Below are 15,323 nucleotides of genomic sequence, written 5' to 3'. Positions count from 1 at the left end.
GAAGGCTTGTAGAACAAGTATCCAAATGACTTTTGTGGATAACCGATGAAGTAACACTTCTCCGATCGGGGTTCGAGCTTGTCATTCGCCTCGCAACGAACAAAAGCTTCGCACCCCCAAACCTTTATATGAGCTAGAGAAGGACGTGTCCCACTCCACATTTCAGAGGGTGTTTTAGCAACCTTCTTAGTAGGTACGAGGTTTAAGATGTGGGCGGCGGCCTCTAAGGCATACCCCCAAAAAGATATCGGAAGTGTAGCTCGACTCATCATAGATCGAACCATGTCTAATAAGGTCCGATTTCTCCTTTCAGCCACACCATTCAACCGCGGTGTTCTGGGAGGAGATAATTGTGAGACTATTCAATAATTCTTTAGATGATCGTAGAATTCAAGACTTAGGTATTCTCCACCCCTATCGGATCGGAGCATCTTGATCTTTCTACCCAATTGGTTTTCTACTTCGTTTTGAAACTCTTTGAACACCTCAAAAGTTTCTGACTTATGCTTGATTAGATAGATATATCCATATCTACTGAAATCATCAGTAAAAGTCACGAAGTATCTTTCTCCATGTCTTGTGGCAGATTTGAAGGGTCCACAAACATCTGTGTGGATCAGGTCCAACAAATCCTTGCCTCTTTCACAGTGGCCTGTGAGTGGCGCTTTTGTCATCTTGCCAAGTAAACAAGATTTGCATACATCATCCGATTTGAGGTCAAATAATTCCAAGATTCCATCAGATTGGAGCTTGGCAATGCGTTTCTTGTTTATATGGCCAAGTCGACAATGCCACAAACATGATTTATCTAATTCACTATCAGATGAACCAACATTCATAATTAGTTTATCAACATCACCATCACAAACAATACTTTCATACACACCTTTACAAGGACTAGCTTTAAAAATAAAACAACCATTCTTATAAACCAAAATATCACCATTATTATTATCAAAAGAAAAACGACAACCATCCTTATAAAGTGCATGAAAAGAAATAATGTTTTGTGCCATATCAAGCAAGTAGCAACAATTTAATAAACTAAGATAAACACCACCACTAAGCATGAGCTCATAGTTCCCAATCCTTGTAACAGCTGACTTGTGCCTGTTCCCCATGATTAGGTTGAGCTCACCATGCTTCAACTTCCTACTTTGTCTTAGTCCCTGCATATCAGAGCAAATGTGAGTACCACACCCTGTATCAAGAATCCAAGAGTTAGAAGTAAATGTGCTATGGAGTTCTATCATGAACATACCTGAGGTGCTAGCCACCTTGACTTTGCCCTTCTTAAGGTCCTCGAGGTATTTAGGGCAACTACGCTTCCAGTGTCCCTTTTCCTGACAGTAAAAACAAATGGCCTCACTTGGATCTGAAGAAGGAGCTATTTCAGCTTGGGCCCTTTTCTTGGGATCAGGATCAGACTGTCCGATCTTACCCTTACCTTTTCCTTTGGGTTGAGGTGCCCTTTTCCTTTTGGCAGAACCACGATCAATAGCCAGTACGGGAGTAGTAGGGTTAGAGTTGTTGGGCTTCTTCATGCTCGCTTCAGCAGTTTTGAGCATGCCATGCAACTCCATCAAGGTCTTGTCGAGGCCGTTCATATTGAAGTTCATAATGAACTGGTAAGCGAGTTCAAAACCATGTCAATGGATAACTCCTTAGGTAGTTCGACACCTAGATTCCCAAGTCTGTCTATGTACGAATTCATCTTTTGGACGTGCGCACACACAGAAGCTCCCTCTTGTAGTTTACATGCCATGAGGGATTTAACGATCTCGAATCGTTCTTGCCTAGCTTGCTTTTGAAACATTTCCTCGAGCTGCTGGTTAATGTCAAAAGCACCCCATGTTTCAAAGTTCTTCTGGAGACCAGAAGCCATGGTTGCTAACATAAGGCAAGCCACTTTGGTTGATTCATCGTAATGCTTGTTGTAGGCAGTAACTTCTTCTGAGGTAGGGTTCTCTCCAAGCACGGGGACATCTTCGTCGAGAACATACTCTTTGTTCTCATATCTTAACGTGATCCTCAAGGTTCTGATCCAATCAAGATAGTTGGATCCATCCTCCTTGAGTTTCTCCCTATTAAGAACTGGGATCAGAGAGAAGCTCGAGTTTTGAGTTAGAGGAGGAGGAGGAGGAGGCAGATTGTTGTTGTTGTTGTTGGCTTGGTTCGACATCTACAAAAGATAAGACCCCAATTAGTTTGATATAAATCCTTAATTAATAATCACCCTAAATAAATTATTAGATTAAGGCTAGGATCCATATTTGGCTTCATGATGTGTAAAGGGATGCCGTAAACACACCACAAAGTTATTTAGGTAGACAAAGCTCTTTGTCAATTTCAATCACTATGAAATTCCTAGATCTTTGAGATTCATTGACTATCAATGACATGTTAATCTCGGATTATGTTCATTTCAAATTCAATGACGGGGATGCCGCGGATCATTGAACAGATGGTGAATCACCCATACAAAATTACGTGGTCCCCGGCTCAAGTTACGCTTGAGATTCGCGAGTCTCACATCATTCTCTACCTATACTCTCAAATTGACGTGCCGGTTAACCACACGAGCTCCATCAACAAGTTATAAAGAGAATGTGCATTTTTTATGGATAACATAAGATTCACTTTTATTTAAATAAAACGGGATTTTGTTTTATACTTGTATTTTGAATACTTTTAGATTGACCATTATCACTATCAAACCCTTTCGATAACTCCATTCTTAAAATGCAATAGGGCGGTGAGGGTGGTAAGCGTGAAGCATATTAAAAACCTACCTCATTAGGAATCATAGAGACCTCCTTAAACCCCTAGATCAGAACGGGTGAGCCTAGTCGAGGTAAGACTGACAATGTCAATATTTAAAATATGCAAGGATGCATATTGTAATTCTCTTATACATAGAATAGATATGAATCTTACATATATAAGGGGCAAATTTAAAACTCTTTAAATTTAGTTGTCTATTATTAATTCAAATTAATTACAAGGATGCAATAAAACAATTAATAAAACATGAGGGGTTAATATTCAAATTTATAAAACTCTATTATAAATAATATTAAAATATTTAAAATCACCATTTAAATAACAAATAAATATTCAAATTCAAATAAACTTATTTAAATAATATTTATCTATTTTCAGATTTAAACAATTTAAAAATTTGACATTTATCCATATTTATCAAAACTTCAAATTTGAAAATAGAGGGAAAAATTCGAAATTTCCGAATCTGCTTAGTTCACGTCGTGAACAACTGGTTCACGTCGTGAGCTACGATTTAGGTTTTATCACATTAGAAATTTTGCAATTGTTCTTTCATCATTCAGTTCCAAACAAGCATTTTCAGAAAACATAGATGTAGGGTGAAAGTAACCATGAACCAATGGCTCTGATACCACTGTTGGGTAATACATGCATCAAATACACTCTATAACTAGGTAGCGGAAGAATCAAAACAACAAAACGATTTACCTAAGTGTACATGCAACCTATGGATCTATGGCTTCATACTATTACTTCTACCCTATGAAATCCGAAAATACAAGAGAGAATACTAACCTCTTTAGCAGCTAATGATCTTTGAGCTTGACTCCTTGTGCGTGCCACCTTGTTTGGATGATGAAGATCCAAACTAGAATCCCTGTCTTGGTTCACACCCAATGGACTCAAAAGAGTAGAAATAAATATTAAACTAGGAGGGATGAACTATAAGGAAAGTGATGGGTTTTGCGCATTCTAACACTCCTAAGTGTACATGCAACCCTAAATACCTTGGATCTATGTTTTTCTCTATTATACATGCAATTATGAACTTTCCAAGGTATTACCCTATCTAGCATACAATACTTGATACTTGGGTAATCAAATGGATAGAATACATACCTTTGTTTGATGTAGCTTGTCTCCATGAAGCTTGAGTGCCTAGTGCCCCAAGTGTGACACCTCAAATGGTTCACATAACACCAAATGCACATGGAATGACTTGAGAGAAATGGAACACTCCTTGAAATCGTCTAGCCCTCATATTCACACATTAGTGCACGATTTCTTGAGCCATGAGATTCTTTTATATGGTGGCTATTAGGGTTACACCATGTAACTCATAACTTTACCCATTCCTTATGCTCCATGGATTTTAACCTCCATGGAGTATCCATGGGTCACCCCATGGACTTAGTCCAACATAAGGAATCTTGGATCACAAGCCCACATATATAAGAATGAATGATTTACACAATCAACCCATATATTTAATTAGTCTCCTTTTGATCACTTAATTAATTCCAAATTAATTCTTGATCAATACTAATTAAATAACCTTATTAATATATTAGAACTTATAATATATTAACCAACCTTAAGTGTTATTTCTCTCATTATAGTCTATCCAAATGCATGATGCCATGCAACCCAAATGGACCATGCCGGGTCGGGTCAAGTCTTACCAATTATAGTTATGGACTTAGACATTAATCCAACAGTCTCCCACTTGGATAAGTCTAAAACTATTATTGCGTATGACTTCAGGAACCGATCAGCAATCGTAGCTCTCAAAAGCTTCTGTCGAACTCTGACCTTGTCGATGAACTCTGACCTTTGTCAATGACTTGTCCATTAGATAAGGGATCATATATTCCTCCATTCTAGATATCATATGGACTGAGACATGGATTATCAATCATTCTCTCTGTCCATTTGTTGTTTCCCGATTTCCGATTCATGATGACTGACTGATTGAACAAATCAAATCAGTCCTGGCTTGGCCAAGCACTCACATGTATCATCTTTAAATCATCGAGGGGCCCACAGATATCGCTTTTATCCCGAAGGTAAAAGGAATGGATAAACTTCGACTCATATGGCTTGTTCTACTACTTGTTGAATCATACACAAAGGCACGTTTTATAACATCGAGTTACCAAATGCGTTTTCGTGCAATCAATGTATAACCAACTCATAGTAACAACTCATATCTCTAGGTTTGAAGAATATAAGATATTATCGTCTCATGATCACTCGTGATAAAATCCATGAAGTGATTCAAATGAGCGCGGGTTGAATACAATACTCAGAACTTATGAGCACTCATGAGTGTTGTAGCACCACTTTGTCCACCAACTTGGACCTCTACAAACCAACCCATGACAGTCTTGATTCATATCTACTTCCAACATATGACCGACTGTGGATGGTTTGAATAACTTAATCATTCAGGAAGAGCGAGTTAGTTATTCTAGAAGTCAAAACATGCAAAGTGAAACACAAGAATAAATGAATCAAATATGGTATCAAACCCTATGAATATAAATAAACACTTTTATTTATCACCATACTGATTACTCATTATTCATTGTTTCGGTTTTATCAACTTTATACTTGAATTAAAACCACTAGTTGTCCCATGCTCCAAGCATGTACACTATGTTTTTCTTAAACAATAGCTTTGCCATACACCAAGTATGCACTCTATGTTTGTCTATGATCCTTACTTTGTGAAATAAACCAATTGAACATAATTTCAATGATTCTAATTTCACACTCCCAAATCCTTATCAAAAAATGTGAGAATTTCAAATTCCTATCATTTATCGAAACCTGTTTAGATTTTAAACTTATATGCACTGACCCTCCTGTAATGAATATGTACAAAATCACAAAGACTTGTCAACAGTCATTATAAGGTATTCCAATGGAGATCAACTCCATGGAAACTAAGTCTCATATTCAAAGTACATTGCTTTGGACATGCTTCTTGCATTAAGTTTTCTAATCTTACACAGATAACTTCCACCTATGGAGACAACTCCATATTCTCATTTTGACTATCACTTCTGAATAAGAGATGCCTCTTTTCAGAATATGTCAATATGGTCCTTCCAAAATTAGCACTATACTTCCAACTGTCCCTGAGCAACCAATCTTTGGTAAACCTCAGATTGTCCTCGACAATTGCTTAATCATTTTAGTCATATCCAATTCTAGACCTTTTCCCTTCTTAATGCCTCTGGGCATTTGGAAAAATTTAGAAATGACAAATATTATAGCACATGCAATCGATCCTGTACCCAAAGCAAATGGTACACGATTCATGATGTCTCACATAAAGACATGATTCTAGACCAGTCTTTTGCTACAATATTTTTATTTGCCATGTTTTCAAAATTTGACTATGAAGAGGGATGCCGTAATCATAATTGAATTTTGAGAACGCAATATATAGAATTTCCTTAATTTAAACCAATCCAACATGAAATTCATATATATATTCTTGACTAAAGATGATTAAGGTCTCAATCTAAGCCTTTAGAACTGAAATGAAGTATATCCTCTCCCTTAATTATAGCAAAACAGCTTTTTCAATCCCTGCAGCCTCACGAATTGAAACTTTTGTTTTCTATAATTAACATTGCTAACTTGCAACACTAACAATAATTATCATGCTCCCACTAACATGATGATTATTAGCATAACACTTATGCTCCCACTAGCTTTGACATGTACTCAGAAATCAGCTGGACTTCTAGAAATCAATACTTTATTGACTTCCTTACCAAAGTTCAGATTTCTGATACGAGATGCTTTGATAAAACTTTATCAAAATCATACACCTTTCCTTAGATAGCATGCATGTGTGTCTAAACAATTTCAGAACTATAAAAAGGGATGCCGTAATCATAGTCTCAATTGTTTAGACCTTTTGCCATCTGCTTCAAATCTACTTGGTGGAAGTGTTTCCTCACCATCATTTTCATGAATCGGAGAGAAACCTTATGACCCTTAGATTTTATGGTGTATGTGTTCTTATCCATGTGAATCGTCAAAACCATAGTCACAAGACAAGGATAATGACAAATCCAAACTCATATGGACTGAACTTATGCAATCTTAACTTCTTGCCACCTGGCAGTACAGGGCCTGCCATTGCTTCCAAGTTGTTATGCAACCAATTGAGAACTTTCAGAACTCCTATGCAAAGCCAACTTTAACTGGAATGGGCATAGAATATGTCAACATGATAGGTTATAAACCTCAAGTCGTGTGCTAGTGAAGAACCTCAGGTTTTATTCTTGATTAGTTCTTGAAATTCTTTTTAGGATCTTTAAGACTCCCACTATCCTCTTGACATATAAGACTATCTTGCCAAATATTCAAGAGATAGTGCGGATTCTTTATCAAGACAAACACTTCATACAATTGGCCTTAGTTGGTCTTTGTTTAATCCAAAACATCACAACTTACCAACTTCAAATGTACAAGAGTAGGACACTTTAACTCTTACATTTGACAAGTGTTATAAACCTTTCTTTAAGATATGTCACTCAACTTATAGTCTTGGAGTATGACTCTAAGACTTGTTTTGAAACGAAGTATGACTCATCTTCTTGATTTAACCATTTCAACAATTCATGACTCCTCTTCTTAGTCATAAGAATGCACTAAGATGTCCTTAGAAGACCAATTGTGATGTGGTTCTTTAATCATTAAGATGATCACAAAATATGATACTAAAGTACTCTCCCATCTTTTCAGATTTGAGAAACTTTTATCTGTCTGCCTAATTTGATTCTTCCCATTCGTTCTGCCATACATTGAGACTTTTCCAATGTTTCAGAATTATACTTAATCTTGTAAGTATAACCATATTTACTAAACTTTAGTAAATCATGACGAATAGTCTTATCGATCTTTGTGGTGGACTTGACCAGTGCACAAGAATGTGTACTCGATCCCTTTAGTCCTTTACTTGATTCACACATCCATGTGAACAAGTCTTAATTTTCCAATGCTTGAAAGTTCACATTCATCATACTATTCAACTTGCATGATTCCAAGTTTCTATCCAACTGAAGCCTTGGGAATGAGAATATTTCCTTATTTGGTAAATTATGACACTACCACAAACGAAAGAATCAAGTCCATTTTTTTTTCTAAATATTGCTATTAATGGAATCATATAAACAACCATTTTTCACAAATGCCACTTGTAAGGATATTTTAAAATAAATATAAAATTAAAACCTTTTATTTTATTTCAAAACTTTGTGGAAAAAACTTATCCTTACAGTGCAAATGCATATGAAAAACTTGTTGTTATCTATTCCTAAGCAATATATCATAACTCCTAAGTAACAGCTTCAAAAATTCTGATCACTGATCTATGCGATTGAAATCCATCTTCGCGATCAGAATCAACATATACTTCCTTTAAGTTTCTTCAATTTTCTTTGATTCTTAAAACATCAACATGTGACCCAGTCACATCATGTAATAAGAATCTCAAAATAGAAACTTAACAGAGTTAGATAGTGGACTTTTACCTAAAGTAGAGTCAAACTTCTTGACTTGTTCAACCTTATGATCTTTCAGGTAAATAGGCAGCTTCGCAATCAATGCCCCTTCCTTTGGCAAGATAAACATATGGACTCTTTGGTAATGAGACTATCTCAGACTTAGCCTTTCTCTTTACCATTTGGTCAACCGAGTTGACTATGGCCAATCCCTTTCCATTGGGAAGAAAATGCTTTTTCTGGGTATCCAACGTTACCATTGTCAATGTCCATTGAGAAGTTGATCTCCTAATCAGATTTGCTCTGCCAGTGCTCCAAATCATTGCTGATTAAGCACCCCAAAGCAAATAGATAAGATCATTCTGGGTCATGTCATAGTCCTTTACGTGGTAGTTCATAAGGAACTTACTATGTGACTTAGAAAGTGATTGAACATCCAACTTTCTCAAGACTTTGACACCCAACTCTCCCAGCTTGTCAATATGTGACTTCATCTCTAAGATGTGATCACACATAGACCTTGCTTGCCATTAGGGCTTGAGTGACCTTGAACTTGTGGGTTAGGGAGAATAATTGGAGGAGGTGGAGGAAGTAAAGTTCCAAGAGATTTGGGAAGATCATAGATGTCTGAACTAGACATCTTTTGGGAGATATTCAAGATAGTTGATCTAAAGTCCTTAATATAACACCCAATATGAAATATTAAGGCTAGGATCCAACAACCTATTTATAACTGGAAGAGGGATGCCGTAATCCGAGTTATAAAATAGTTGAAGGTAGGTAAATGACGATTTACCAATTTCCACCATGAAAAACGAAATAATGTAATTAGGTTTTTAATTGGATTTGAAACTCCTAGATCTTTTGAGATTCATTGAACTTTTCAATGGCATGTTTCAATCTCGAGTGTGCCCTTCAGGTTTTGTGACTGGGATGCCGAGGATCACAAAACAAGGTGTGAAGTAACCATGCAAATATACTTGGTACCCTTAATATTTACCCCTCAATCGATGTGCCGGTTAACCACACGAGCTCCACCGATACTATGATAAATATTAAGTTACCCTTTGCCTACTTTGTTAAATCCAGGTTAAAGTGCCGGTTAACCACACACGCTCCACTAACGGTTTAAACAAAGTGCAAAGTGTAATTTCATGGATTAGCACCTTATTCACATTTTCCTAAGTAACTAAGATTGGGAATTTATAAGTGTTTAGTTACTTAGTATTTATCATTAATATTTTTAATGAAGGGAGAATTATAGTCCTTGTCCTACCCGTTCGGCTAACGACCCTCCACCAGTCAAGGAAGCGGTGGGTGAGAGTGGACACCCATTAAACTGCCATTTTATAGGCAGTAACCTTATACCCCCCTTATAGACCGGCTTCGTGAATGAGGCCTACTAACGGTAAGACTGACTTGCTCTTATACATATATTTATTATTAACTTATAATACTATAAAGTATAAGGGTTGAATTTTAACTTTTAAAATTCTAAGGGCTAACTTGGAATTAAAGTATTCATGGGGAAAACTTTACAAATTCCAAAACTTGAGGGCAAGTTTTGAAAATATTCAAAACTAATTAATTCCATAACTTATGTGTTTAAAGTAGTTCTAATTAAAAAAAAAAAAAACTCTTCAAGTTCCATAACTTGAGGACAAGTTATGGAAGACTTTAAACTAATAAAAGAATGTAACTTTTCTTTATTTTTGTAACTTATGAAACTAATTAAGGTTACACATTTTATCATTTAATGAAGTGACTCTTGAACCTCCATAACTTGAGGACAAGTTATGGAGTCATAAAACCATTTAATGAGGACAAGACTCTTCATTTTTGTAACCATTGCTAACTTTTTATGAGTTTTATGAAACTTAAATGTGACTTTTCATATAACTTGAGGACAAGTTACAAAAACACATTTTAGAATCAACTCTTAGATTAAAATGGATTGAAAACACATAATCAATTAACTTTTCTATTAATCTAATAAACTCATATGAACAAAGATAATTCACATCAAATTTTTTTCAAGTAATTAGCATAACTTTTAAACTAATACAATTCGATTTTTCAGCTAATTTTGCAAGTATAACAAGAAAACAAACCTGGCTCTGATACCACTGATGGGTTTTGCGCATTCTAACACTCCTAAGTGTACATGCAACCCTAAATACCTTGGATCTATGTTTTTCTCTATTATACATGCAATTATGAACTTTCCAAGGTATTACCCTATCTAGCATACAATACTTGATACTTGGGTAATCAAATGGATAGAATACATACCTTTGTTTGATGTAGCTTGTGTCCATGAAGCTTGAGTGCCTAGTGCCCCAAGTGTGACACCTCAAATGGTTCACACAACACCAAATGCACATGGAATGACTTGAGAGAAATGGAACACTCCTTGAAATCGTCTAGCCCTCATATTCACACATTAGTGCATGATTTCTTGAGCCATGGGATTCTTTTATATGGTGGCTATTAGGGTTATACCATGTAACTCATAACTTTACCCATTCCTTATGCTCCATGGATTTTAACCTCCATGGAGTATCCATGGGTCACCCCATGGACTTAGTCCAACATAAGGAATCTTGGATCACAAGCCCACATATATAAGAATGAATGATTTACACAATCAACCCATATATTTAATTAGTCTCCTTTTGATCACTTAATTAATTCCAAATTAATTCTTGATCAATACTAATTAAATAACCTTATTAATATATTAGAACTTATAATATATTAACCAACCTTAAGTATTATTTCTCTCATTATAGTCTATCCAAATGCATGATGCCATGCAACCCAAATGGACCATGCCGGGTGGGGTCAAGTCTTACCAATTATAGTTATGGACTTAGACATTAATCTAACAAAAAGTTCTTCCACAATGAGGGAGAAAGAAGGTGGCGAATACTCAAGCCAAAGAATGAGCCATGAGGAATGAATCCCTAAGGCCCTATTTATAGCCTTGGATACCTCCTAGGGTTTTATCCTTCCACCCATGTGGGATGGGATAGGCTAAGAACGAAATTCCCTTTATCCAAAGGGAATTTTCGTCCAACCCCCTTCCTTCTAGGGTTCTGGAATGTTCCCGATCAACCAACTATTGATTAACTCACATTCAACCCCTCTATTAATTAAACTGTTAATTAATTCCCAAATTGTTTTCCAATTAGTTTCTAATTAATTATTAAACCATAATAATTAATAAAATAATTACTCCTATTATTTATTCTACTCAATTTTGAGTCTTGAGGGCAACCCAAGAGGACCCTGCTATTGTTAGGAATATCACCAATTAGTTAATGACCTTGGACACACTTCCAACAAGACTCGGTAAGGGCGTACTAGTCAGGCCGGAGGCCCGGTGAGCGGTCCGGATAGGCTGAAGGCCCATGAGGCGGTCTAAACGTGTCGATGGCTTGGATAGCAGTCCAGATAGGATGATGGCCCTGCGAGGCGGTCTAGTCAGGCTGATGGCTCACTATGCATGCTATTTATTTTCTATGATATGGGTATGTTATATGGCGTTGGTATTTTAGGGGAACTCACTAAGCTTCGGGCTTACAGTTTTGGGTTTTGTTTCAGGTACTTCAGATGATCGCGGGAAGGCGAAGGCGTGATTGTGCATCTCCTCACATTTTATGATTTTGATTTATGTGATACTCTGATATGAACTATTTTGAAAACATTTTGTAATAAATAATGGTTTTTGAATGTTTGAAAAAGTTTTAAATTTTTATGAATTTTATGGATGTTACAAGTTGGTATCAGAGCCTTGGTTTAAATGAATTGGAGGAACACTTGTATGAGTCCAGTCTCAAACCAAGGAAAATATTTTCAAAATGATTTTCAAATGGTTTTCAAAATACTAAAAGAGGATGCAGAATGTACGATCAGCCGTAGCCAGTAAGTAGACCCTAAAATACCATAAGGATATTTGATATTATAATATATTTGAACAACATGCTAGTGATAGACTAGGGATCTTCAGGAATTGCATGATAGAATTGCCTTATTATATGATGCCTGATAGCCTAGGGTGTTCCTTATACGAAATTGACGTCATTACTGGAGTTACTTAGTGTATGCATCACTGACGTATATATCTAAGATCTTATAGCCTGAGAATGTTTGGTTTGGCCTTATTTCATGTTCTTGTTGGATGAAGGGCTTAGGGTAGGATCAGATATTCGGGTGTCTATCGGGTCCAGCGTTATGTATGACTAGCATACACTAGTGCTGCAGGGTTGGTGGAAGTTTCATGGATGAGTTGTGTGGGGTCAGTCGGCCAGTTATGAGATATTTAGCCTTCCTCTAGGAGTGAGGATTGAGCGCTCGCCATGCATATGTATATTGTTAGGGTGTTGTGATGATACTTGAGACAAATATGGGTAGGTGTGGAAGGTAGTATGGGCCCGTACTACTGAAAGCACAGGACCCATACGCATAGCAAGGAAGTCACAAACCTTAGGGTTTTGGTTAGGATTTGGTTCCCCATTATTATATGGAATGTCCGATATCTTCCTGGTATATTTTCAGTATGGTGACTACGAGGCGGTTTGTGACCGGATCTGGATCGGGATCGGGAGAGGGCAGTCAGGGCAGACCAACAGTGCATGATACTATTGGTCAGATGAGGCCAGACGAGTTGGACGCCAGGATTCGGGAGATCCTGCAGGATAATGTTGCTACATTGTTCCGGGCATAGTTGCCAGAGATGTTTGGGTCTATCAAGACCGCTATGATCGAGTACTTTGATGAGCGCTACGCAGCCATTTCTGAGACGGCTGCCGCTGCATCCTCCGCAGCTGTAGCCGCCGCTGGTGGTGGGACCATCCGAGCTTTTCAATACCAGGACTTCGATAACACGAAGCCTACGACTTTTGATGGGATTTAGTACACGATTGTAGCCATGAGGTGGCTGTCTGGCGTGGAGGGATGCTTTTTCACATGCTCATGTCCTGCTAACCAGAAGGTCAAATGTGCTCTGAACCTGCTAAGGTCCGGAGCCAAGGACTGGTGGAGGTTGATGACTGGGTCGTATATTGATGATCAGAGAGCTGCGGTTACTTGGGATCAGTTCAGGGAGATGTTTCGCTCTCGCTACATTCCACGGGTCGAGCGCGAGCAACAGACATAGGAGTTTTTGTATTTGAGGTAGGTTACGGAGTCGGTAACGGAGATCACCCGTCTGTTAACTGAGAGGGCGATGTTTTGCCCAGAGTTTGCTTCCGAGCAGGCTCAGATGACATGTTATCTGAGCATGCTCAAGACCGACATCCGTCAGTTTGTTGCTACCCAGCGTTGTGATACACTGCTGGAGTTACTAGAGGCCGCTAGGCGGCGTGAGCTGGAGATTGAGTTACAGTTGTGGGAGCAGAGGCATGCCCTGGCGCAGTCACAGCCTGATCCGAAGCGGCCCAAGACTGTTGATTCTAGGTCTCGGGGCCCGCGCGGCCGCACTTGTGGGAAGTACGGGAAGGGCCATTCGGGAGTTTGTAGATCTGGTAGTGTGTGATGAAAATATGGAAAGGAGGGGTTGCCGCCATCCAGCCCCAGTTCAGGATATGAGGATCTGTTATCACTGCGATCAGGTTGGTCACGTGAAGACCAACTGTCCACAGCTCGCTGCCAGGCCGGCGCAGGCTCCAGCGCCGGCTACACTGAGGATTACTGATGGGGGTCAGGGTAGAGCAGAGCCTCCGAAGGCTAGGGGATGCGCCTTCCAGCTTACAGCCGAGGAGGCCAGGACAGCACCGAATGTGGTCGCTGGTATGTTTCTATCCTTAATCTTATAGATTGTATCTGTTTTATGCTTATATGTTTGTACCTATGATTAGGTACGTTCTTAATGAACTCCTTACCTGCTTTGGTATTATTTGATTCAGGGGTGAGTCGGTCATTTGTCCCTGAGTCATTCAGTAGGGAGTTCGGTTTATCAGTAGGAGAGATAGAGTGTCCGTTGCGAGTCTCTATCGCCAACGAACACGGGGTTTCTGCTTCTTCAGTCTATCGAGGTTGCGTGTTGGAGATCTTCTGTGACAAACCGATAATTTCCTGTCAACAAAAGTCATTTCCGCTAAATAAAATTTCGAATTTTATTTATTTTGCCAAGCTCGTAAGGGTTGATAACAACTTAGATTATATAAACTAAATTTATATAAGTGTCGGGACCAAAATCATGCGAAAAATCAAGTTTTACTTCAAAAATCTGCAAAGTCTCGTTCATCATTGTGTTTACGGCCGTAAACCTGTTCACGACCGTAAACCTGTTCCCGGCCGTAAACCCAACCGATATATAGATTTTCCTGGAGAGATTTCTCATTTCTCATCATTTTCACTCAAAAATCCTCTCAAATCTCTCCCAAGACCATCCCAAGAACATTCAAACCTTCAAGATCCAACCTTCAAATCTTCAAGTTTTCACCAAGAACACCAAGAACATATTCAAATCTTCAAAGGCCGCAAACCGTTCACGGCCGAAAACAGTTCACGGCCGAAAACAGTTCACGGCCGAAAACCATCCACGGCCGCAAACAGCCCCGAATCGTGAATCTTAGCAGTAAACCCACTTTTCCCAATTCGATCGAGTCTCGGTAACATTATTAATCCAAAAGCAAGTGTTTTCTAACGCTTTAACTAATGGGTTCGCTAATTTAAATGCAAATATGTGTTTATTATCGTTAGGATTCCGTTAATTCCGCGTACAACAACTCAAGGGTCATCTTTCCAGTCTCGCTGTCCGGCACATACACACAACCAACTGTGAGTTCATACCCCTACACTTTTACTGCTTTTAACATTTTCAAGGGGGGGGGGGGGGGGGGAATACAAGAAAAACACAAAGAAATCTTGTAAGTTTATATAAAGGATGTTTTTAACATGATTATAACTTATGCAAACGATAAAACCAAGAGATCATTATATTTATAAAACACTTAGATATTTTATCCCTTTTGTAATATGCTGAGCATAAGGGAAGTTTTCAACATA

General features: G+C 38.1%; 1 protein-coding gene across 1 annotated transcript; it reads right to left on the bottom strand.

The window, feature by feature from the left end:
- Positions 1–1,615: 1,615 nt before the first annotated feature.
- LOC145121344 (uncharacterized) lies at positions 1,616–2,182 on the bottom strand. Its single transcript, XM_079057108.1, has one exon. The coding sequence runs from the start codon at positions 2,180–2,182 to the stop codon at positions 1,616–1,618; it is 567 nt and encodes a 188-aa protein (XP_078913234.1).
- Between the last annotated feature and the right edge of the window lie 13,141 nt (positions 2,183–15,323).

This window comes from Lactuca virosa, chromosome 1 (genome assembly GCF_052849685.1).
Source record: "Lactuca virosa cultivar CGN04683 chromosome 1, Lactuca_virosa_CGN04683_v6, whole genome shotgun sequence".
Lineage (NCBI taxonomy): Eukaryota > Viridiplantae > Streptophyta > Magnoliopsida > Asterales > Asteraceae > Lactuca > Lactuca virosa.
Note: the sequence above shows the minus strand (reverse complement) of the source record. Positions and strands in the feature narration are given on the sequence as shown.

Excerpts from the sequence above, each read along its gene's own strand:
- LOC145121344 (XM_079057108.1), bottom strand. The coding sequence starts at position 2,182 with ATGTCGAACCAAGCCAACAACAACAACAACAATCTGCCTCCTCCTCCT.